Raw genomic sequence first — 25965 nt, 5'->3', positions numbered from 1 at the left:
ATCGGACAGCTGATGAAACTGTTGGTTTGCACAACCGAAGAATTTCTGCACAAACTGTCAGAAACCGTCTCAGGAATCTCATCATCTCGTCTTGACCTGACTGCAGTTTGTCGTCGTAACCGACTTCAGTGGAAAAATGTTCACCTTCGATGGCCAATAGCACACTGGAGAAGTGTGCTCTTCAACTGTACCGGGCAGATGGCATGGTGTCCGGGTATGGCCTCGTGTGCGAGCTGTTTGCTGATGTCACTGTTGTGAACAGAGTGCCTCATGGTGGCGGTGGGGTTGTGGTATGGGCAGGCATAAGCTACGGACAACGAACACAATTGCATTTTATCGATGGCAGTTTGAATGCACAGAGATACAGTGACGAGATCCTGAGGTCATTGTTGTGCCATTCATCTGCCGCCATCACCTCATGTTTCGGCATGGTAATGCACAGCCCCATGTCACAAGGATCTGAACACAATTCCTGTAAGCTGAAAATGTCCCAGGTCTTCCATGATCTACATACTCACCAGACATGTCACCCATTGAGCATGTTTGGGATGCTGTGGATTAATATGTACAACAGCGTGTTCCAGTTCCCGCCAATATCCAACAACTTCACACAGCCATTGAAGAGGAGTGGGACAACATTCCACAGGCCACAATCAACAGTCTGATCAACTCTCTGCGAAGGAGATGTGTCATGCTGCATGAGGCAAATGGTCACACCAGATACTGACTGGTTTTCTGATCCTCGTCCCTACCTTTTTTTAAAGATATCTGTGACCAACAGATGCATATCTGTATTTCCAGTCATGTGAAATCCATAGATTAGGGTCTAATGACTTCATTTCAAATGACTGATTTCCTTATGAACTGTAACTTAGTAAATTCTTTGAAATTGTTGCATTTTGCGTTTATATTTTTGTTCAGTGTATATAAACCACAGGGAAACCAAGCTGCTTACCTATTGCAAATTCAGATTTTCAGGGAAATCACGTTGTCGTATGTACTGGGCCAGCAGTAGAATATTGTTATTTCAGTTTCTCTAGACTCCTGCAAAGTTGGAGTCTTTATTTGGTAGCCTATTTATATTATAAATTGGATCTCGGACTCTCACTAGAGGAACTGCCACTATTCTCGACGCGAGAAGGAAGAGGAGGAGCAAAGCCACTGTAATTGCAGGGCCCGGGAAGTGAGGTCTCTGTCGGGACTGGGAGCTTGCTCGTGGTGGCTGCATAAGTAGGCCTACTAGCTTCCAATTGCGATGGTGTTTGGTCAGTCAAGGATGAGGTGATAGCTTTGCTGATGTGGTTACCTTCAGTCAATTGACACGAGCTTGATCAGATAAAGCTTTTTTACTATGTTTTTGTGCACCACTTGGTCTTGCCTTTTGTTAATCCATCTTGAACAATCCACTCACTCTCCATCGGAGTCGACCTGATTCATCTAACTTTTTTGAACGTGATAGCCATTAGGTGAGGAGGCCGATGCAGGCGGCGACGCTGAGAAGTAAGGTGATTAGATGGATGACAACTATATTGTCTGTCTGACTCAGCTACTACCAATGTAGATTGGACAACGCTACATGTGGAAATTAAAAAGGAGGTTTACTGTCAAAATTATTTATTTAAAACTTTTATAACATTTTAACATATAAGGTTTGGACACACCTACTCATTCAAGGGGTTTTCTTTATTTGTACTATTTTCTACATTATGGAATAGTAGTAAAAACATCAAAACTATGAAATAACACATATGGAATCATGTAGTTACCAAAAAAGTGTTAAAAAAAATCTAAATATATTTGACATTTGAGATTCTTCAAAGTAGCCACCCTTTGCCTTGAAGACAGCTTTGCACACTCTTGGCATTCTCTCAACCAGCTTCATGAGGTAGTCACCTGGAATGCATTTACATTTACAGGTGTGCCTTATTAAGTTAATTTGTGGAATTTCTTTCCTTCCTAATGCGTTTGAGCCAATCAGTTGTGTTGTGACAAGGTAGGGGTGGTATACAGAAGATAGCCCTAACTGGTAAAAGACCAAGTTCATATTATAGCAAGAACAGCTCAAATAAACAAAGATAAACAACAGTCCATCATTACTTTAAGACATGAAGGTCAGTCATCCTGGAAAATGTCAAGAACTTTGAAAGTATCTTCAAACCATCAAGTGATATGATGAAACTGGCTCATGAGGACGGCCACAGGAAAGGAAGACCCAGAGTTACCTCTGCGGCAGAAGATACATTCATTAGCATTAACCGCACCTCAGATTGCGGCCCAAATAAATGCTTCACAGAGTTCAAGTAACAAACACATCTCAACATCAACTGTTCAGAGGAGACTGCGTGAATCAGGCCTTCATGGTCAAATTGCTGCAAAGAAACCACTACTAAAGGACACCGATAAGAAGGAGAGACTTGCTTGGGCCAAGAAACACGAGCAATGGACATTAGACTGGTGGAAATCTGTCCTTTGAGTCCAAATTTTCTATTTTTGGTTCTAACCTTTGTGTCTTTGAGACGTAGAGTACGTGAACTGATGATCTCTGCATACATGGTTCCCACCTTGAAGCATGGAGGAGGAGGTGTGATGATGTTTTGCCTGTGACACTGTCTGTGATTTATTTAGAATTCAATGCACACACCAGCATGACTACCGCTGCAGGCTACCACAGCATTCTGCAGTGATACGCCTTCCCATCTGGTTTGCGCTTAGTGGGACTATCATTTGTTTTTCAACAGGACCATGACCCAACACATTCCTCCAGGCGGTGTAAGGGCAGTTTGACCAAGAAGGAGAGTGATGGTGCTGCATCAGATGATCTGGCCTCCCTAATCACCTGACCTCAACCCAATTGAAATTATTTGTGATGATTTGGAACGCAGGGTGAAGGAAAAGCATCTAACAAGTGCTCAGCATATGTGGGAACTCCTTCAAGACCGTTGGAAAAACATTCCTCATGAACCTGGTTGAGAGAATGCCAAGAGTGTGCAAAGCTGTCATCAAGGCAAAGGGTGGCTACTTTGAAGAATCTAAAATCTAAAATATATTTGGATTTGATTAACACTTTTTGGGTTATTACATGATTCCATATGTGTTATTTCATAGTTTTTATATTTTCAACAATGTAGAAAATAGTAAAAATAAGGAAAAACCCTTGAATGAGCAGGTGTGTCCAAACTTTTGACTGGTACTGTAGGTGAAAGATGAAGGGCACATGGGCACCCAGAGCTCATAGGTCTCCCGCCTCGCGGAGGCTGCGGTGGATTCCGCTTCGCCAACGCCCGGTGTTCAGTAGTAACCACCGCTTCCCATTAATTTTCAGTGGAAGGGAAGTTGTGAAAAGCGTAGAGGGCAGGGAACCTTTGGGTGGTGCGAACGTGGTGTGGGAGGCGGTGAAAAATATAAACTTTCTCAACTTTATGCAAATCACCAGCGGAGACCGCTGGGCGATGACCAATCATATCGAGTAGTTCCCATGACGAATTTGACGCTATGCGACCCAAGGCTGGAGATTTTCTTCAACAAAGGTGGCTGACAAAAATACTAGGATGAAAGCAAACGTGATAACGTCATAAGGAATCATGCAAAAAAATGTACAGTTGAGAGAAATATGTTAGTTAATGTAGAGACAAACAATAATGCATATTTTTTTGTCAAATTAATTTACGAAAATCGCGATTTAGCAAGCTAGCTGACTAGCTTTATGGGTGTTGTGACATGAGAATGAAATTGTAATTCTGGTTGTTTTAGGGACTCCTGAAACAACCAGAAAACTAGGCTGCCATCTTGTGAAACAGTGGATGTAAAGAATCTAGCTAGCTAAATCATTTGCTGCAAATTCAATGTACAATTTTGAAGGCTTGCCTTGCTGATATTTGCCATGCAATGCGGATAGATGAAGTAACGTAGCTAGCTAACTATGTTATTGCTTATTGTGCAGTGGAGAATAAAAAATACCTTTTATGCCTGTGGATGTGTAGCTAGCTATGTAGCCGATCTGTGTCTAAAGTGTTTGGTATACATATTAGTTCAGAACCTAGCTATGAACCTCAGCTGCCATAGCCAGTTGTCAACTTCAAAACAGTGTGAATGACATTAATGAAGCCTATGCATTGCGTAGAAAAAAATATAACTGTCAAGGATGCAAGTCGTATATACATGTAGTTATTGTTACGTTCCCCAGTTTATGTGTTGTAGTTTGTGTACTTGCATGTGTTTTATTTCAGGAAATGGCTTCCTGAAATCCCTCAAGCAGCTGATTGGTCGACTCCAGGGCTAATTGGAGAGCTGACCCCGCCCCCTCGTCAAGACACAGCTGTCTCCTGTTACATTCATTCTGAAGCAAGATAAAAGCCAGTGTTCTGTTCAGGAGAGAGAGATTTTGGAGGTAGGGATTGGTGCTAAATTAGGTAAGTAGTGGGTAGACAGGTAAGATAGGAGAGGGGGGGGCTTTGAGATTTACTTTCTTTGCTTTGGTTCCGTCCAGCCCCTTTTCCCCATATTACCGTGTACAGGAATAAAGTCCTTGTAAAACGGTACCACATTCTGCCTGTTGTCATCCTTACTCGCACCTACGGTCCATACCTTTTTCACTTCACAGAGAGTTTAGTTGTAGCAGGGTGTTGTGTTCCCTCTTCATAGAGGCGTGCGTAACATAATGGGGGCTCATCCGGGATCTTTCCATTAAACCCACTGGACCCTGCTGCTCTGAGCTCTCTGTGGTTAGTGATTGAGGTGTGATTGTAGGTTGTGAGTTTGGATGACTTGTTTAGTTAGTGTGTTCAGGAGACTGCATTGTATAAGATGGCTGCATCAGCCATCTCTAAGTTTTTTGAAGCGCCCTCTATTGATTGTTTGGTGAGGTTTCGTAAAGTAGACCTTATAGCTATAGCTGACCATTATGGATTTGTTGTCCCTGAGAAAGCCCTAAAGGCTGAGCTTTTGGTGCTAGTCAGGGAGGGTTTAGTGAGAGAACGGATTCTCTCATTGCAAGGAGAGGAGACGGGTAGACCTTCCGATGCCAAGTCGGAGGACAGGGCGGAGGAAGGGGTTCCTCGTACCCCTTTTACATTGCCCCGATTCAATCCTTTATCTTCTGCTTCGGGTCGTTCAGATGGAACTGCTAGGCTGAAGGTGAGGATGGCTCGGTTAGAAATGGAGCAAAAAGATAAAGAGAGACAGATTAATTTTGAACTTGAAATTAGGAGAATAGAAGCTGACAAGGAGGTGAGGATCCGACAACTGGAGCTAGACGCTCGCTCCAGTGCGACTCTACAAGCTGCTCCTCATCAAACCCACTTCGATGTGAGTAAAAACATAGCTTTAGTCCCTCCATTTCGAGAGTCGGAAGTTGATTCTTATTTCCCAGCGTTTGAGCGTGTAGCCGCTGCGCTGCATTGGCCACTCGAGGTTTGGCCGCTCCTGTTACAATGTAAATTGTCTGGGAAAGCCCAGGAAGTAGTAGCTGCTCTCTCCCTGGAAGACAGTTTACACTACGATACAGTTAAAACTACCGTGTTGCGGGCTTATGAGTTGGTGCCTGAAGCTTATAGACAGCGCTTCAGGAACCACAAAAAAACATCTCACCGTACATTTGTTGAATTTGCTAGGGACAAAGAGTCTCTGTTTAGTCGCTGGTGTTCAGCCAGCAAAGCTAACACCTTTGCTGATATTAAGGAGTTGATGCTGTTGGAGGACTTTAAAGGCAACCTCCCAGATAGGATTGTAGTTCATTTAAATGAACAGAAAGTGGCGACATTGGCCCAAGCAGCAGTGTTGGCAGATGAGTACGCTTTGACACACAAGACTGTCTTTGGTGCACCACGTTTTGAAGGCCGGACGATTACGTCATCAGTTCCTCGTTCAGGTCGTTTTTCCTCTGACAACCCTAAGCCTTTTCATGATATCCGTGAATGTTTTTACTGTCACCAAAAGGGTCACGTGATTGCGGACTGCCCAGTTTTGAAAAATAAACCGGAACAGTCCCAGTCACCGTCCCCAAAAATGAAAAGTTTGGGTTTAGTCAAGTCTTTGGCTCGTCCATTGGATCGAGTTGTTGATTCAGCATTTGAGAAACCGGATCCTGTCTATGCTCCGTTTATCTCTGCCGGTTATGTTTCCTTAACAGGAGAACAAGCTGATCAAAAGCCTATCCAAATCCTACGAGATACCGGGGCGGCACAGTCAGTAATCATTACTGATGCTTTACCCTGGTCTCCTGAAACATATTGTGGCTCACATGTTATATTACAGGGGATAGAGACAAAAACCGTACCTGTACCATTACACTGGGTCCACTTAGTGTCAGACTTGGTATCAGGACGTTTTCGTGTTGGTGTAGTATCTACACTGCCAGTAAAAGGAGTCAAATTGCTACTAGGGAATGATATTGCTGGTGGTAATGTCATTCCTGTGTTAGAGGTAGTAGACAATCCAGAAATCAGAACTACAGATGAGAAATTGGTTCAAGCATTTCCACATGTTTTTCCTGCTTGTGTGTTAACGAGGGCACAATCTCGCAAGCTAGGAGATGTGGTGGATTTGGCTAGTTCCATTTTTGAGAATGTTGAGGTAGAAGACAATGCACCGAGTATGCCTTCTGCAATGCCGACAGTTTTTACCCCTGTAAAAACTAAGGCAGGGGAAAACAAAATTGTGCCCCAATTACATGACATTCTTTTGTCTGTCACCCCTGAGAAGGTGATTGAATGTCAAAAAGAAGACACCAGTCTTCGCAAGTGTTTTGCTTCGGTAATTTCCATTGAGGAAGCTAAAACTAGAGAGACCGCCTACTTTATGGAAGCAGGAGTTTTGATGCGTAAATGGGCATCTCATGACACCATTAATGACTGGAGTGAAGTGTGTCAAGTGGTTGTTCCTACACCGTTCCGACAGCAGGTGCTGTCACTCGCCCATGACCAGGCGTGGTCTGGACACTTGGGGATCACAAAGACTTATAACCGGGTCCTTCGTCATTTCTTCTGGCCAGGTTTGAAGTCTGACGTGGTCCAATTTTGTAAAACATGTCACATATGTCACCTCACTGGGAAAGTGAATCAAACAGTTCCACGAGCGCCACTCTGCCCGATTCCTGTGGTGGGGGAACCTTTTGAAAGAGTGATAATTGATTGTGTAGGTCCATTGCCGAAAACCAGGTCAGGTAATCAGTTCCTACTAACAATAATGTGCAGTGCTACTCGATACCCAGAGGCTATTCCTCTCCGTACTATAACGGCTAAGACTGTGGCGAAGGCACTAGTGAAGTTCTTCTCTACGTTTGGACTCCCTAAAGTAATCCAAACTGATCAGGGATCCAACTTCATGTCTAAACTGTTTTCAAATGTGTTAAAGACATTGTGTATTTCCCATCAGGTCTCTAGTCCGTATCATCCAGAGAGTCAAGGGGCTCTAGAACGCTGGCATCAGACACTGAAGGCAATGCTACGCAAGTATTGTATGGATACCAGTACTGATTGGGATGAGGGGGTGCCCTTTGTCCTATTTGCTATAAGGGAAACGATACAAGAGTCCTTAGGGTTCAGCCCTGCTGACCTTGTGTTTGGACACACCCCACGGGGTCCGCTTAAAGTTTTGAAGGAGCATATCTTATCTCCTACACCCAGTAGCGCCCCTAAAAATGTGTTGGATTATGTCAGTAAGATGCGGGAGAGACTGCACGCCGCATGTGCGTTAGCCCAAAAGTCTCTCTCCTCGTCTCAAAAACGCATGAAGTTGCATTATGACAAAAAGGCTGTTGGCCGTTCATTTGCACCAGGGGATCAAGTTTTAGTTTTGTTGCCAATCCCTGGCTCATCTCTGTCAGCACGTTTTTCTGGACCATATCTGGTGGAAAAGAAAATCAATGACACCAATTATGTGATAAAGACACCAGATCGAAGGCGTTCTTCCCGTGTGTGTCATGTTAACATGCTGAAAACGTATTATGTGCGCGATTCTCCCGACAGCTCCTCAAGTAAGCCGGTCCAGCCCGCCGTCTCCAGTGTGGCTGCGGTGGTGCTGAAGCCTGGCTGGGACCTAGATGAGGATAAGGAGGACGGGTTGGAGTTACGCCATACGTTACAGCAAGGTGAACGCCTATGTAATTCAGAGATGCTGAAGAAGTTACCCTCTCAAATGGAACATTTGGATAATGATCAAACTAAGGATCTTATCCTATTGATAAACAGTTTTCTCAGTGTGTTACAGGACATTCCAAGTGTGAAGGGCTCGGTGAATGTGGTTGCTGACGCTCTATCACGGGTTTACTAACTGGGGAAGCGTTGGCTTTTGTTATTGCAAAACTAGGTTTGCAATTTTTGTGGTGGGCGTGTTACGTTCCCCAGTTTATGTGTTGTAGTTTGTGTACTTGTGTTTTTTTTCAGGAAATGGCTTCCTGAAATCCCTCAAGCAGCTGATTGGTCGACTCCAGGGCTAATTGGAGAGCTGACCCCGCCCCCTCGTCAAGACACAGCTGTCTCCAGTTACATTCATTCTGAAGCAAGATAAAAGCCAGTGTTCTGTTCAGGAGAGAGAGATTTTGGAGGTAGGGATTGCTGAGAGATTTTGCTAGAGATTTGGAGGTAGGGATTGCTGAGAGATTTTGCTAAAGAGATTTTGCTAGAGAGATTTTTGGAGGTAGGGATTACTGAGAGAGATTTTGGAGGTAGGGATTGCTGAGAGATTTTGCTAAAGAGATTTTGCTAGAGAGATTTGGAGGTAGGGATTGCTGAGAGAGATGTTGCTGATGTCATTGCAGAGCGATTGTTTGTGATGGAGAGTTTTTGCTAGAGGTTGATTTTGATGGGAGTTCATTGCTGGGAAGTTGGTATGTTTTGTGAGTTTGTTGCTCAGATAGAGCTTATTTGATGTACTTTGTTTCTTAGTTTGTTTGTGAAATTGTTTAATATTCTGTTTCATTTGTTCCCAGGGGGGAAGGGGAAGGCACCTTGGGAGTGCTTAGGCAAGAGGCCCGCGGGCATACATATACCCGTAGTATATTCACTGTCTAGGCACACTAGGTAAGACCTGGGCGGACCACCCCCTGTATTTTGGTTAGGGCACCAGGTGGTGCTAAATTAGGTAAGTAGTGGGTAGACAGGTAAGATAGGAGAGGGGGGGGCTTTGAGATTTACTTTCTTTGCTTTGGTTCCGTCCAGCCCCTTTTCCCCATATTACCGTGTACAGGAATAAAGTCCTTGTAAAACGGTACCACATTCTGCCTGTTGTCATCCTTACTCGCACCTACGGTCCATACCTTTTTCACTTCACAGAGAGTTTAGTTGTAGCAGGGTGTTGTGTTCCCTCTTCATAGAGGCGTGCGTAACAGTTATTACCATGCATGAGATCGCCACATTGTAGCCTGTACATTTAATATATTCACTGATCATGTACTCTACTTTGGAAAATAGAGGTGCAGTTCAGGTGTGAATGTCTTTGAGATTGTTTTTCAGTCATATCCAATACCAGGAGTATCAAATTCCAGTCTTTGAATGAGGCTGAGTCTGCATGTATGTATTACAATTATACACTTCAACAGTGTTTAACAATCTTGGTCCTGGGACATCAATGGTTACACATTGTAACTATGCAATAGACTAGAAACATGATTTAACTAGTTAAAGGCTGATTTGTAATTCATATATACAGAAATAGAATTTAAAAAAACAGTACACTACACTTCCTATGCATCATGCAAATACTCTAAAACCGGTTCATCTCAATATCTAATTTTCTTTATCTGTATTGATCTGATAAAAACATAATAGGTATAATATTTCATCAAATGAGAGACTTAATTTCAACCCTTAGAGCATGTAAAATGCTTTAATGAAAGAAGTTCTTTATCCAAGTGTTATAAATACATAATACATGCATTATAAATATTACAATTGTAATATTATAAATACAAGTTCAATCTGTTGTGCATTATAAAAGCAGAGGAAGAAAGAGGGGGTGGCGAGAGAGATGTAAAGGGAAAGAGGTAAGAACATAGGAGCAGGGAAGGTAGCATATAATTAATGAATCACAGTGCTACTCTAATATTCTCTCAGTTCATCACATAATACTGTCCCTAGTGGTGTCTCCTAACCAGCCTTGGGCTCCTCGATGGTTATCTTAAGAGCGGGTGAGGTGGCAATGACGGGACTGGGGGTTGGCATCCTCTCTCACATCAAAACATACATGCAGACAAGAGACAGATGGAGAAAGAGAGAGCATGTTAAAACCTTGTGTTTTTTCTTTATTCTAACACTAAGTCATCAATCATCAGGTGAAATGCAAAACTTACCTTGGATCATTAATTCTGGGACTACTGTATCTCTATCTGTATTTCAATGTAAAGCATCTCGTTAATAATACTTCCTGTTGACCCGACCAAGTGACCTCTCACCTCTGATCATGCTGTGCCCTCTGTGTAGCCAGTTTAAATGCGGGAGGGTTTCACCGACAGAGATGATATAACCTAGAGGATTTAGGGAGAAGGGGAGAGAGGGATGAAGTGAAGGAGAGAGACATATTGAGAAAATAAGGTAGTTAAAGAGACCGTGTTCAACAGGAATCTGCGTGTGTGGCCTCACCTGGTGTCCACACTAAGTGGCTGCAGAGTACTTTATGCTGAAAAACATGCAGACACATGAGGACAAACAATATAGCGTAGTTATAGAAATAATGAAGTGTTTTACTATTCTCCATGGTTGTCCTTCTTGCCTATTCTTTGAAGGTGGAAGGAGCCACAGTTATACACCTGAGCCTGCTTACTGCACAACACAATCCATCAATCAGATTGACACATGAGTATGTGGGTTATAGGGTGTCTAATTGTTTAAAAAAAATCTATATGGGTGACTTAAAATAGCCTGTTTTGTTTTGTACAGACATCACACCCTTACCTAAACAGCACCCTCTCCTGAGAAGAGAAACTGGGAATTGAATAACTGCAGTTGACATAGCTTGAAGAATATTCTTATTGCAATGTGGATGGCTCTTTGGTTGTGCATAGTGTATGACAACAGCCAGTGAAAGTGCAGGGCGACAAATTCAAAACAACAGAAATCCCATAATTAAAATTCCTCAAACATACAAGTACTGTATTTTACACCATTTTAAAGATACACTTCTTGTTAATCCTACCACAGTGTCCGATTTCAAAAAGGCTTTACGAAGAAAGCAAACCAAACGATTATGTTAGGTCAGAGCCAAGTCACAGAAAAACACAGCCATTTTTTCCAACCAAAGAGAGGAGTCACAAAAAGCAGAAATAGAGATAAATGAATCACTAACCTTCAATGATCTTCATCAGGGAACACTCATAGGACTTCATGTTACACAATACATGTATGTTTTGTTCGATAAAGATCATATTTATATAAAAAAATCTCAGTATACATTGGCGCGTTACGTTCAATAGTTCCAAAACATCCGGTGATTTTGCAGAGAGCCACATCAATTTACAGAAATACTCATAATAAACATTGATAAAAGATACAACTATTATGCACGGAATTATAGATACACTTCTCCTTAATGCAACCGCTGTGTCAGATTTCAAAAAAGCTTTACTGAAAAAGCACACCATGTGTAACAGTATAATTTTTTAAACCGTCCCCTCGCCCATACCCGGGCGCGAACCAGGGACCTTCTGCACACATCAACAGTCACCCTCGAAGCATCGTTACCCATCGCTCCACAAAAGCCGCGGCCCTTGCAGAGCAAGGGGAACTACTACTTCAAGGTCTCAGAGCAAGTGACGTCACTGATTGAAACGCTATTTAGCGCCCACGCTAACTAAGCTAGCCGTTTCACTCACCCCCCTTTTGACCTTCCTCCTTTTTCCGCAGCAACCAGTAATCCGGGTCAACAGCATCAATGTAACAGTACAAATTTAGACCGTCCCCTCGCCCATAGCCGGGCGCGAACTAGGGACCTTCTGCACACATCAACAGTCACCCTCGAAGCATCGTTACCCATCGCTCCACAAAAGCCGCGGCCCTTGCAGAGCAAGGGGAACTACTACTTCAAGGTCTCAGAGCAAGCGACGTCACTGATTGAAACGCTATTTAGCGCCCACGCTAACTAAGCTAGCCGTTTCACATCCGTTACACATGCAATAATCTGAGTACGGCGCTCAGAGACCAAAACAACCCAAAACATCCACCATGTTGTGTAGTCAACAGAAGTCAGAAATAGCATTATAAATATTCACTTACCTTTGATGATCTTCATCATAATGCACTCCCAGGAATCCCAGTTCCACAATAAATGTTTTTTGTTTCGATAATGTCCATCATTTATGTCCAAATACCTCCTTTTTGTTCTCGCGTTTAGCCCAGTAATCCAAATTCATGACGCGCGATCACTAGGAGCAGACGAAAAGTCAAAAAGTTCCGTTACAGTCCGTAGAAACATGTCAAACAATGTATAGACTCAATCTTTAGGATGTTTTTAACATACATCTTCAATAATGTTCCAACCGGAGAATTCCTTTGTCTTCAGAAATGCAATGGAACTCAAGCTAACTCTCACGTGATTGCGCGTGGCCAGCTCGTGGCTCTCTGCCAGACCTCTGACTCATTCCCCTCTCATTCCCTTCCCCACTTCACAGTAGAAGCATCAAACAAGGTTCTAAAGACTGTTGACATCTAGTGGCAGCTAGGAAGTGCAATTTGACCCCATATGCACTGTGCATTCGATAGGGAATGAGTTGAAAAACTACAAACCTCAGATTTCCCACTTCCTGCTTGGATTTTTTCTCAGGTTTTTGCCTGCCATATGAGTTCTGTTATACTCACAGACATCATTCAAACAGTTTTAGAAATTTCAGTGTTTTCTATCCAAATCTACTAATAATATGCATATATTAGGAACTGGGCCTGAGTAGCAGACAGTTTACTCTGGGCACCTTATTCATCCAAGCTACTCAATACTGCCCCCAGCCATAACAAGTTAAAAGAGGCTTTGGTTATGCATAGTGTAGTCTATGGTGTTGCCAGGGAACAGCACCTTCTTTGAAGAAGTAGGAGGTGAAGATCTCCCACACGGATTGCCTTTCTTGCTGCGTTGTTGGACCCCATCCTTGAAACATCCTGCAGAGTAGCAGACTTCTCCTCTGGCACACGGCGGCAAGCTGCAGATCCCCTCCTGATCCTCGTGTCCATCCTCATTAAGTTTTTCAGGAAACAGGTAGCCTTCATATGCCTGAATTCCTCCAGGAGGCAGTCCCAGGTTGGTAACCCAACCTTGCAGTGCCCTAAATGGTAACTGTAGACAATTGTTTTGAAGGAAATCTTCAGTGACAAGGTATCTGTAGGAATATGGAAGATAATGTCATTATTATACTTTTACATCACCAGGTCATTGTGGATTACTAAAGTATAATATCCCTTATAACAAATCATGAATACATTAGAATGATAGATACATGTGCAGGTGTAGCATGTGACAACAGCAGGATCATATCAAGGATAGCATCACAAATGAATACAATAATACCACTTGAAGCTTGATGATGAGTTGACCATTTGAATCAACTGTGCAGGTCTAAGGTAAAAACAAAATTGTGCCCCTCTGAGTCTCCAGGACCAGGACTAGGGATTCAAACCACTGCTCTTCATTTGGACCTCTTCTGCAGACAGGCTTTCACAGCTCTCTGTATCTGAGGACAGAACATCTCACAAGAAACAGACTTCATTATACTCAAATTAGACCACATAATACCTGCTGCCTCGCGTCACATTAACTGACGTCACGAAGCTGTCCTCGCGAGAGCAGTTGAGGAGAGCTATGAGGAGAGCGCGAGAGATGCGGCTTAGTGAGGGGAGCACTTCAACTGCAAGACAAATAGCTATATCACTGAAAAACGGACGGGTTCATTGTAATATGTCCTCGAAACGTTTTTGGGATATTTAGCCCATGTTTTGATGCAGTCTACCTATGTAGCCTACACCGGGGAGGTAACTGTAGCCAAGCGAAACAGTGAAGAACAGGCGGCCGGTTGAGGACAGCCGGGGACTCTCACAGCTACTTTCAGAGATGTCCCTTCTCTGTGTCAGAGGTAAGAAGACATGCACACTATGTTTATACCATTAATGTTACATTTCATATTTATTTGATGTGGTTGTTATATATTGTAGGCTACCTGCAAGGAGCTATAGCCGATTCGGTGTTTGACCAATACGCAATTACCATGGTAGCCTTTAATGTTGGAGTAGCCTAAACATTGGAAATGGCATAACGTTACATAGCCAGACTTAGTTATCACCTTACTGTTTTACCCGTGGAAAAAATGTATTCACACCTGTACATTTGGGTGACAGTTATTTTAAGAACGCGGTCCTTTGCAGAGAACTAGCTATAGGCTACTTGAGATGATTTTTCTCAGGTGAAATACGTTTTTCTGATGACAGAGGTCCGTTTTTTTTAAGGGTGTCTGGCAGCTTTCTATGGAAAGATGATTTGGCTATGTGTGCTTGAGGTGCAATAAAATTATGCCAAGAGTCACAGCTCAGATTGAAGAAGCCGAATAGTATCCGGAAATGTTGTATTAAGGCTATATTGTATTAAGTTATAAGTAGGCTATCAATGATTGTCTTATTCACAACGGACTGAGGAGCTGCTGTGCATGTGTGTAACCTTATCTTGGACATTTAAACATGTAATGATCAAAATGTGGACATTATTTACTTTTTGCCATCCTTAGCACCGTTTTAGCTGCATGTGTGTTGCGTGCCATGCCAGTTCATGTGTGGGCGGCGGGTGTAGCAAGGAAAGGATAGCCCCTGCCGCTCCGCTGCTGCGTGGAAGCGAGCCTCCCGCGGTCGTGAGGAAATCCTATGTTCGCGCCAGGTCGTGCCACCTGTGGGCTGAAATGTAACGACATGTCCCTGTCGAACCGCGTGACCTCAGATCATCTCATCTAGCGTTGCATGATCTGGTGCACAGCATTCATATGTGCAGAGGTGGGAAAAGTACTCAAATGTCGTACTTGAGTAAAATGAAAGATGGCTTAATACAACATCACTCAAGTTAGTCTCTCAGTAAAATTAGACTTGAGTAAAAGTCTAAAAGTATTTGGTTTAAATATACTAAAGTATCAAAAGTAAATGTAATTGCTCAAATCTACTTAAATATAAAAACTAAAAGTATAAATCATATCAAATTCCTTATATTAAGGAAACCAGACACCATTTTCTTTAAAAACATTTGACATATTGCCAGGGGCAAACTCCTTCAGACATCATTCAATAAACGAAGCATATGTGCTTAGTGAATCCACCAGATCAGAGGCAGTAGTGATGACCAGAGTTGTTTTGTTGATAAGTGCATGAATTTGACTATTGTCCTGTCCTAAGCATTGAAAATGTTACGAGTACATTTGTGTGTCAAGGAAAATGTATGGAGTAAAAGATACAATATTTTCTTAAGGAATGTAGTGAAGTAAAAATAAGTTGTCAAAAATATAAATAGTAAAGTACACATACCCCCAAAAACGACTTCAGTATTACTTTAAAGTATTTTTTACTTAAGTACTTTACACCACTGGATACCTTAATATAAAATTACTGAAGTGAAAGTAACCCAGTAAAATACTACTTGAGTAAAAGTCTAAAAGTATCAGATTTTAAATGTACTTAAGTACAGTGGTGAAAAAAGTACTCCATTGTCATACTAAAAGTGCAAAGTAAAAGTAAATGCTATACATCATCATTCCTTATAATTAGCATATCAGACTGCACCATTTCCTTTTTTTATTCATTTTTTTGACAGCCAGGGCACACTCCAGCAACACATTTACAAAGGAAGCATTTATGTTTAGTGAGTCCACCAGAGCAGGCAGTAGGAATGACCCGGGACGTTCTATTGATAAGTGTGTTAATTTGTCCTTTTTCCTGTACTGCTAAGCATTCAAATTGTAACTCAGGAAAAAATTTATGGAGTAAAAAGTACTTCATTTTCTCAAGGAATATAGTGAAGTAAAAGTAGGCAAAAATATAAATAGTAAAGTACAGATACCTCAAAAACTACTTAAGTAGTACTTTAAAGTATTTTTCCGAAAGTACTTTACACCACTGCATATGTGTACCTTAGGTCTGCAGCACTGCTGGTTTTCATCATTCCCCTCTACTCAGGGATGATTCAAACCTGGCACACTACCTGGTGACTGAGAGGTAAGTCTGACAAATCAGTGACATAAACCATCAATTAACAACCAGGAAGAAAAAAAGAAACCAGCAGTGCTGCTTCAGATCCTGAAGAAGTGAATTCCCAAAATCCCTGATGTACATCACTGGCCAGTACAACGAATTAAGTAAAACCACAAGTCCAAATCCCTATCTCCATCCATGGCTAATTTAGGAAACAGCCCATTTTAACTAGCTAGCTAGCCACCAAACATTGGCAGTAGAATGGCCCGTGCCGAGGAGCTCAGTGACTTTCAACACTTTCATCATCATAGGATGCCACCTTCCCAACAAGTCAGTGTGTCAAATTTCTGCCCTGCTAGAGCTGCCCCAGTCGACTGTAAGTGCTGTTATTATGAAGTGGAAACATCTAGGAGCAACAGCAGCGAAGTTGCTCACAAGCACATAGAACAGGACCGCCAAGTGCTGAAGCATGACCACGTAAAAAATAGTCTGTCCTCGATTGCCACACTCACCACAGAGTTCCAAACTGCCTCTGGAAGCAACTTCAGCACAAGAACTCATGAAATGGGTTTCCATGGCCGAGCAGATGCACACAAGCTTAAGATCACTATGTGCAATGCTAAGTGTCGGCTGGAGTGGTGTAAAGCTCGCTGCCATTGGACTCTGGAGCAGTGGAAATGTGTTCTCTGGAGTGATGAATCACGCTTCACCATCTTGCAGTCTTGGCATCAGTCATGGCATTTCTTAATGAGCAATCTTCAAAACGAGGCCAAATCAGGAAGTCATTGGGGTCTGGTGGTGGCTGGGCGGCGTATTTCACATCTGACAGTTCAAGTGGTTTATGGTTTATCCCACTGGGATCCTCTCTAAAGTCCTCTGGCAATCCTTTTAACTCCCCAATAAATCAAAGACAGTTATCAAACATAGGCCTGTTCAGATGAGATTGCTGTTGAATCTCTCTGATTCTACGCGTCCGTCTTCCCCACTCAATGTCCGAGTTAATGCGGGAAAAAGTGTTGTTGCACTAAGAGAGTGGTAAACGGCCGGCCAGGTGTCGAACCTGTCTTCAGATCTTTAAATTTTTTTTTTTTTTAACTGAACAAGTCAGTTAAGAACAAATTCTTATTTTCAATGACGGCCTAGTTGGACAGTGCCTTGTCATACTAAAAGTGCAAAGTAAAAGTAAATGCTAGCAGAACGACAGATTTGTACCGTGTCAGCTCGGGGATTTGAACTTGAAACCCTCTGGTTACTAATCCAACACTCTAACCACTAGGCTACCCTGCCGCCCAAGATCCAGACTCCAAGACTGTGGTAACCTAATGAGCTAATGGCAGTTATAGTAAGGGTTCTTAAGCCTAAAGCAACATTACTCATCACACAAGCGTAGTTCACTGGACCATCACGGTTACAAGAGCAATATGTAAAATGTCAAGCATATGTGGTGCATATGAAGTTGAGTTCTAAGTAATGTTTTTTTATGGGATTCAGCCAAATCAATCTGTGTAGCCTTTTCAGTCGTTCTGTTTTACAGTCAATACATTTTTATCCTGCCATAAGAATACCATGAATACTGATTATGTTTTGGACACATGATGCAGATAGATACTGGCATAGGAGAAAGAGTAGGTTACATGAATAATTGCATGAAAGCAAGCTGTATTTCAAGATTTACTTTATGTGTATGCATAAAAAAAACTAGTTAACTAGGGTCATTTCCATGTAAAAATCCCCATGAGCACCAACATGGAAAGTTCATAGGAGCATATCAAAATGAGTGTCAAAACAAAAGCTAAGAGTCTATATGTTGGGGAAATGAAGGCAGGCACATTTTTCAACCATTTTCCATCTTAAATTGACTTTAAGTAATGGCTTTGATTTCTGCTTCAATAGATGGAAAAGGAGTCTTAAGAAAACGTCAACTAGAAAAAGTCTCAAAAGTTATTAGAAATACTACATTTAAACACAGTGTTGAAGTTAAGACCCCTGCCAACTAATTTCACCAGTAACACTTATTTAGTTTGAGAAATTATTTGCCTTCTGTAAGTTTAAGAAACATTGTCTTGTGCCTTGTAATTCCGTTATCAAAAACCCACATATCTTTAAGATATTTTCTCATTTCTCTCCCTCATGAGGAGGATAATGAAAGTTCACACAAGTAAAAGGTAGACCTTCCAATTAGTCTGGTGGTCAAAGCGAGAGTGTGAAAACAGTCTAGACAACCCCTCCCTCCCTCTCTTATCTCGCTCCAGCTAATGTTAACTCTCCCTTACTGACACCTACCCATGAGCCCTCTCTATTTCCATTTACTGTAATCAGCACGGACCGACACCGGACATCCATGGACATTGAAAAGTAGTTGACATTTGGTCAGTCCATCCTTGCCTTGATTTCAACAACAACAGACATCGTTTTTTGGTACGGACTGGCCTTGATTTCAACGTCTACAGACATCTATTTTTTTTGTTGTTGGCCTTGATTTGGCCCAAACATAAACGTCCATGATTGGTGAACTCTGCAAATCTGGACCAATCGTAGACGTCTATGTTTCACAAGTTTGGACAGCACAGGACAGTAAAGAAAATAAAAATAGAGTAGAGTTCAGTCCAAATACAGTAGAGCACAGTATAATGTACTGTACTCAAGTGATAGTACCCGAGAAGCTGGTGTTTGGAGTATAGACAGTACTGGCGCGGGCGTTGTTAGGCCCAAGACAAAGTCGAGGTTACTAACATATTCAATCAACTACAGCTCACTTACAGTCATGTCATAAAGTGCCGCCAGAATAACAGCAAAGTAGCTGCATTTGTGTTTTTTTAAGTCTCAGAGCGAGTGAAGTTTGAAACTCTATACGCCGCACCCCGCTAACTAGCTAGCCATTTCACAAAGGTTACACCAGCCTAATCTCGGGAGTTGATAGGCTTGAAGTCATAAACAGCGCTGTGCTCGCGAAGAGCTGCTGGCATCCCTAAGTCTAAATATTCCTGTTACATTGTACAACCTTCAATGTTATGTCATAATTACGTAAAAGTTTGGCAAATTAGTTCGCAATGAGCCAGGCTGCCCAAACTGTTGCATATACCCTGACTCTGCGTGCAATGAACGCTAGAGAAGTGACAATTTCACCTGGTTAATATTGCCTGCTAACCTGGATTTCTTTTAGCTATATAAACTTCTGTGTATTGATTTTAAGAAAGGCATTGGTGTTTATGGTTAGGTACAGTCAGGCAACGATTGTGCTTTTTTCGCAAATGCTCTTTTGTTAAATCATCCCCCTGCGTTGTATCGATTATATGCAAAGCAGGACACGCTAGATAAACTAGTAATATCATCAACCATGTGTAGTTAACTAGTGATTATGATTGATTGATTGATTGTTTTTTATAAGATAAGTTTAATGCTAGCTAGCAACTTACCTTGGCTACTACTGCATTCGCGTAACAGGCAGGCTCCTCGTGGAGTGCAATGAGAGGCAGGTGGTTAGAGCGTTGGACTAGTTAACCTTAAGGTTGCAAGATTGAATCCCAGAGCTGACAAGGTAAAAATCTGTCATTCTGCCCCTGAACAAGGCAGTTAACCCACCGTTCCTAGGCCGTCATTGGAAATAAAAATGTGTTCTTAACTGACTTGCCTAGTTAAATAAAGGTGTAAAAAAATATATAATAATAATAGGCAAAATCGGCATCCAAAAACACCGATTTCCGATTGCTATGAAAACTTGAAATCGGCCCTAATTAATCGGCCGTTCCGATTAATCGGTCGACCTCTACTGTGTAGTACAGATCAGGGACCCATAATGCACTAATTACGCTGGCGGAATTGCAAGTACATAAAAGCTGGTGATAGTACAGACCAGGGATGTCAGGCCAAATTATGCTGTCGTTCTGGGTTCGATAGGCATCGTTTTCCGTCTTACAAAGAGTTGTGTTTTATTTGGTGAATATTAGGAAAGCTGATGGGTAACAAAATAAAACAGTTTGGGAAACCACTGCTATAAACAGTTTTGTTTGAATGCACCCATCCATTGCAACACTTTGTGAAAATTGCCATTGATTGACTTCATTTGATTTTATTAGGATCTATTTTAGTCCTCATTTGGACTAATCTTCCAAGAGTCCTTCAACATTAAAATACAATTTATAATACAATCACATTTTCACATATAACACACTGTTACAAACATACATAATGACCCAATAAATACTCTAACAGTCTAAAAAGATGGATTGATTCTTCATCTACCATAGTCCAGCACTACTTTCCTATGTATTCTATTTAAATGGTTTTAAAGTATTGTTGTAATTTGTATATTGGAAAATTTTTGGTTTGCTCAGAGAAATGATTACATTTCTTTATTGCTCTAAATCAAAATGTTATTTTGCTATTTCTCTTTTCTGTCTGGATGACACAGATGGTGGACAATCTATTCCTAGTATTTACTGAATGTCTGTCTCTTACCAACTGAATTCTGTTGTGAATAGAGTTTGGCCGTTTTAAATTGTGTATATTATGAAATAAAATAAGCATGTTTTTTTTCTTCAATTATCTTGTTGATTGATGACCAACCAAGAGCATTGAACATGACTACAACAGAAGAACCATATCTCCACCTTAAAACAATCCTTGCTGCTTTGTTCTGTGCAATCTGCAGCCTCCTATTTTCACTTGCTAATGCATTTCCCCAGACCACAGAACAGTAGTTTACCTGACTCCCAATTAATGATTGAGTTATTTGCCTAAGAATCTTTCCCGTTAAATATTTAGCTATCCTTCTGATCATGCATGCAGTTTTAATATTTTTTTATTTTTATACATGAGTTATTTGAGACGACCATGGTAAGCAGTTGTCTAGCTGCACTCCTAGTAGTTTGGTTTCTGCCACTTCCTCAATTTGTATCCCCCCATACTTAATTGTATCCCATGCTGTGTTGGCCTTTTCCTGGTGGAACAGACCAACATAACCTTGGTTTACTTGGTGTTTAAAACAAGTTTTTTCTGGCAAACTCACTCCCCGATATTTTCCAAATCTACTTATAGAGCTTGCTGTACCTGTTGAACCGATATTCTTGCTGTATAAATTGTACTGTATTGATTAGTGTATTGTGTGTGTGTGTAATGTATGTGTGTCATTAGGCATGCATGCATGTTTGTGTGCAAATGTGCATGTGCGTGCACGTATATTGTTTGAGCGTAGGTTCCTCCCTTAATAATTTACATGGGCATGATTCAGAACTATTATTAAGCATTAGCTCCATGCCTTTCTGCAATTAAATATATTTCCCATTGATCTTTCTCACGTACTGATATATTGCCTGAGCCGTTTCTAGTCCTGCTGGAACACAATCAGCTAGTGGTCTGTTCTCATCTGCTGCTACAATTAGACATGTGTTTCCAGCGATGAAGAGGCAATTTATTTGATTCTTCAGTTTCAGTCCAATATTGAATGGTTTAATTTGCAGTGCTGCCTGGCAGAGTTACAATGGGTATAGAATTTGGATATTCATTTAGGGTTTGAAAATGAACTGAATCTATTTCAGATGTTCAGCCAGCAAAGTGTTGAAGGAGATACAGAATAGCTTAAGTTCTTCAACACAACATGATTTTCTCTGTTTGTAACTACAGGCAGGCACAGACGCTTCAGCCTCTGTGCAATCTAATAATACAGTAACTTCATTGGTATTCCAGTAAGACTCTCATCACTAGTTCAGTGTATAATGTCTCTTCTCTCGCTTAGTCAGGGAATTTCACACATTGTCCCCTTTTGTCCGTTGTCATGGAGACTTTGTCCAAACAGGCCTGTATTGAGTATTATCAGCTGTGCAGGTGAGGGTTGTTGAATTTTAAAACTCGCTGTGGGATGCACTGTGATTGCGTGTGTGTTTGTAGGCTACACAGGCCCTGCCATATAGAGAGAGAGAGAGAGAGAGAGAATGTGTGTGTGTGTGTGTGTGTGTGTTGAGAGTGTGGGGCATTAACTAAGGCTTCAGTTACATCAGAGCTGTTTAAAAAGTACTGCAGAGGGAGAGAGTGGGCTTTTAAGAGAGAGAGCCACAAAATATATTCAACCCCCACTCTCAGAATAGGACAACAGGAATTTATAGTGTACAGTTGAGGATTTCCATGTACACTACATGACCAAAAGTATGTGGACACTTGCTCATTGAACATCTCATTCCAAAATCATGGGCATTAGTATGGAGTTGGTCCCCTCTTTGCTGCCATAACAGTCTCCACTCTTGGCATTCAGGTCAAAGAGTTCAATCTTGGTTTCATCAGACCAGAGAATCTTGTTTCCCATGGTCTGAGAGTCCTTTAGGTGTCTTTTTGCAAACTCCAAGCAGGCGGTCATGTGCCTTTTACTGAGGAGTGGTTTCCGCCTGGCCACTCTACCATAAAGGCTTGATTGGTGGAGTGCTGCAGAGATAGTTGTCCTTCTGGAATGTTCTCACAACTCCACAGAGGAACTCTGGAGCTCTGTCAGAGTGACCATCGGGTTCTTGGTCACCTCCCTGACCAAGGCCTTTCTCCCCTAATTGCTCATTTTGGCTGGGCGGCCAGCTCTAGGAAGTGTTTTGGTGGTTCCAAACTTCTTCCATTAAAGAATGATGGAGGCCACTTTGGGACCTTCAATGCTGCAGAAATGTTTTGGTGCCCTTCCCCAGATCTGTGCTTCGACACAATCCTGTCTCGGAGCTCTTCCTTGGATTTTGCTCTGACATGCATCGTCAACTGTGGGACCTTATATAGACAGGTGTGTGCCTTTCCATATCACGTCCAATCAATTGAATTTACCACAAGTGGACTCCAAGTTGTAGAAACATCTCAAGGATGATCAATGGAAACAGGATGCACCTATGCTCAATTTCGAGTCTCATAGCAAAGGGTCTGAATACTTATGTAAATAAGCTATTTCTGTTTTTATTTTTTTATAAATGTGCAAACATTTATAAAAACCTGTTTTCGCTTTGTCATTATGGGGTATTGTGTGTAGATTGATGAGATTGATTTTTTATTTATTTAATCCATTTTAGAATAAGGCTGTAAGGTAACAAAATGTGGAAGAAGTGAAGGGTTCTGAATACTTTCCGAATGCACCGTATACATTTTTCAACATAAAATGTAAGCAAAGGCTTTGATTTCTGATCAAACAGATGGCAAAGGTGTTTCCAAAAACATCTAGCAGAAAAAGTCTAAAGTATTAAAAATACATCAAAACACAATCATGTTGAAGTAAACACCCCTGCCATCTAATATCAACACTTATATTTACTTTACCAGAAATGTGCCTTCTGTTAGTTTAAGAAATATTGCATGGTGTCTGTCATTCTGTTACCAAAAATGTATTTTCAAATTTCTCTCCCTCGTGAGGAGGGAGGATAATGGAAGTTCACAGAATTAACAAGTTAAGGTAGAAATACCAATTATTTAGTGTTTTTACTGATAACAATTTGGTTTATGATTTATTAAGTGATTTGAAGTTGGTAACAGAATGACCCAAAAAATCTGTAACAGAATGACTGCAACAATTGTCTACAATGGGGATTCATAGTAGGTCACTTGCTACTTTCCTCCCTTCCACTGGCATACTGTTATATTCAGCTAATAATAGTTTTCTTTCCCTTTTTGTCACGTGGTGGTCGAAGCAAGAGCGTGAAAACAGTCTGGACAAGCCCTCCCCCAGACAGCACAGTACAGTAAATAAAAGTAGAGAATAGGTCAGTACTGTGCTGAACAGTGGAGGCTGCTAAGGGGAGGACGGCTCATAATAATGGCTGGAATAGAGCAAATGGAATAGCATCAAACAGATGGAAACCATGTGTTCGGTGTATTTGATACCCTTCCACTTATTTCACTCAAAACCATTACCACAACCTAATTAGGGTGCCACCAACCTCCTGTGGTACTGAAGTTTACTCTACGGTACAGAACTCTACTGTACTAATCTCTGTACAGTAGAGTTGGGTGTAATGCTGCCAGAACACGGGGGAGCAGAACTCCCTCACTTTTTTGATTTTGAGAATACACAGAGCTGGTAAAACTTTCTGTCAATTACATTTAATTACCACAAGTTCCATGAAAAACGATAGAATGACTAACTAAATAAATATGTATAGCAGCCTAGAGGTAGGTTTATAGTGGTTTCTTCCCTGCCTTCTCTCTGGCAGTGGCGGGAATGATGAACTGTAGGCTACGTGTGTGCACTCGAAGGCCCATTGGAGGCTTGACCACTTTGGAGGCTTGACAAACTAATTCGCTCTTTAGAGGGACTAAGAGAAAGGTCAGGTACAAGAACCCTGGAAGGTGCCGTGGCTGGAAGAGGGGTAAAACTCCCTCAGTGAAAATAAACAAATTGTCACACTCAATCACCAGCAGTTCCTATCCAGCCTTATAAAAAGGCACGCCTGGAACGGATCAGGCTGCAGCACAGTCCCGAGTACACACACCTGGTAGGTCAGGCAAACATCCTGGAGCGCGAGAGTTGGCCAGAGCCTTTCCCTCTGGGATTCGGGGAAGAAGGCATTCACATGCCGTGCCAACGCTTCTCACTCCTGTGCTCCTCCACCATCAATGGCTTTAGGGACTTTGTTGACAGTAGGGGAGAACAGGTTCCACGTGAGCTGAGACCACTGCTTAACTGTACTTAACTGAGTGGGGGTTTAGCCGCATGAACCTTATCACACCAACAAGATATAGGATACAAATTCACCATGTGTCTGCCTTGATGTTCATAAAACGGACTGGTCTCGTGGTAATTGACCGTTCATTAAAATAAACACTCTTAGCATCTTCTGTCTTCCACACAGTCTACAAGCCACTGATGCAGACCTTTGGAACATCTACCTTTTAAAAAGTATAATAATTCCCTGTAATATAGCCTACACCATCACAATAAATCCATTTTTTATTTTATTTTAGACAGGTCTAAAGAAACATGATATGAAGAAACTGTAGTCTAATTCAGAAGAACAGAATAGCATACTCTGAGTTGTCCTTGTTAGGCCCTGATATATCTATGCCATATGGCTATGGGCTACACTAGTTAATTTTATAATTTTGTGGAATTATTTTATATTATTAAGAATACAATTGAAAATAGCTGAATAAAGGGTATTTTCTCCAAACGTTTTCCAAGGAAGTGCGCACATGCGGCTATTCTGTGTTGAGCGGTTAACAAAGAAATAGAAACTCCTATATGCTTAATTTAGAGTTATTTATGCACCTTTAGTAGTTCTACAAACGTTGGGCTATACATTTTATTTTTGAATACATTCTAAGGCTGCATGATACGACCAATGATGATTTGAAAAAAGTTGCATGAAAGGCATGAGCTCTGGTTTGTGCAGGCTGTGCGCCCTTACTCAGTCTGTCATTTACAATTTGAAAAGAAGTTGATGATATTCTCATCAGGTCTCGAATTTCCCGGCGGCATGCTCCTTGTGTGGCCATAATGCCCGCTCAAAAATCCATGCCAAAGTGACCATTGTGTCCTTGGGCTGAATATAATAATTATTCCCTTATCCCGGCTGCCGTGCTCCGAAGCACCTCTCACTCACATGGCTCTCTCAGATATTTCAATTCTTATTAGCCAATGCATGTCACGTTATCGGGTCCTTCTCACAGACATCTCAGCTAAGAAGTAGGCTCGAAGTGAAGACTGATATCGGGGACGCAACTGCGCGAGTCCCTCTTATAAAATTCTGAGGCGTCTATTGAAGATGTTAGAAGAGCTGTCCACATTTGGCCTACTTTTTATCAGCCAACTAGATGAGTAGGCCTAACGAACAACAAAAGCCATTCTACTATCATCCCTAGTACAAAAGTTGACCTA

At 41.6% G+C, this 25965-nt stretch overlaps 1 protein-coding gene across 1 annotated transcript in view; it reads left to right on the top strand.

Moving 5' to 3' along the window:
- Positions 1-13789: 13789 nt before the first annotated feature.
- Positions 13790-25965, top strand: part of LOC110508422 (protein unc-13 homolog A) — a 92981-nt gene continuing 80805 nt past the window's right edge. The window contains exon 1 of the mRNA XM_036967078.1: positions 13790-14047. Coding sequence (XP_036822973.1) covers positions 14026-14047 — 22 coding nt within the window. The 5' untranslated portion in view covers positions 13790-14025. The remainder of the gene's footprint in view (positions 14048-25965) is intronic.

This window comes from Oncorhynchus mykiss, chromosome 28 (assembly GCF_013265735.2).
Source record: "Oncorhynchus mykiss isolate Arlee chromosome 28, USDA_OmykA_1.1, whole genome shotgun sequence".
In the NCBI taxonomy this organism is placed as follows: domain Eukaryota; kingdom Metazoa; phylum Chordata; class Actinopteri; order Salmoniformes; family Salmonidae; genus Oncorhynchus; species Oncorhynchus mykiss.
This window is presented reverse-complemented; position numbering and strand designations above follow the sequence as displayed.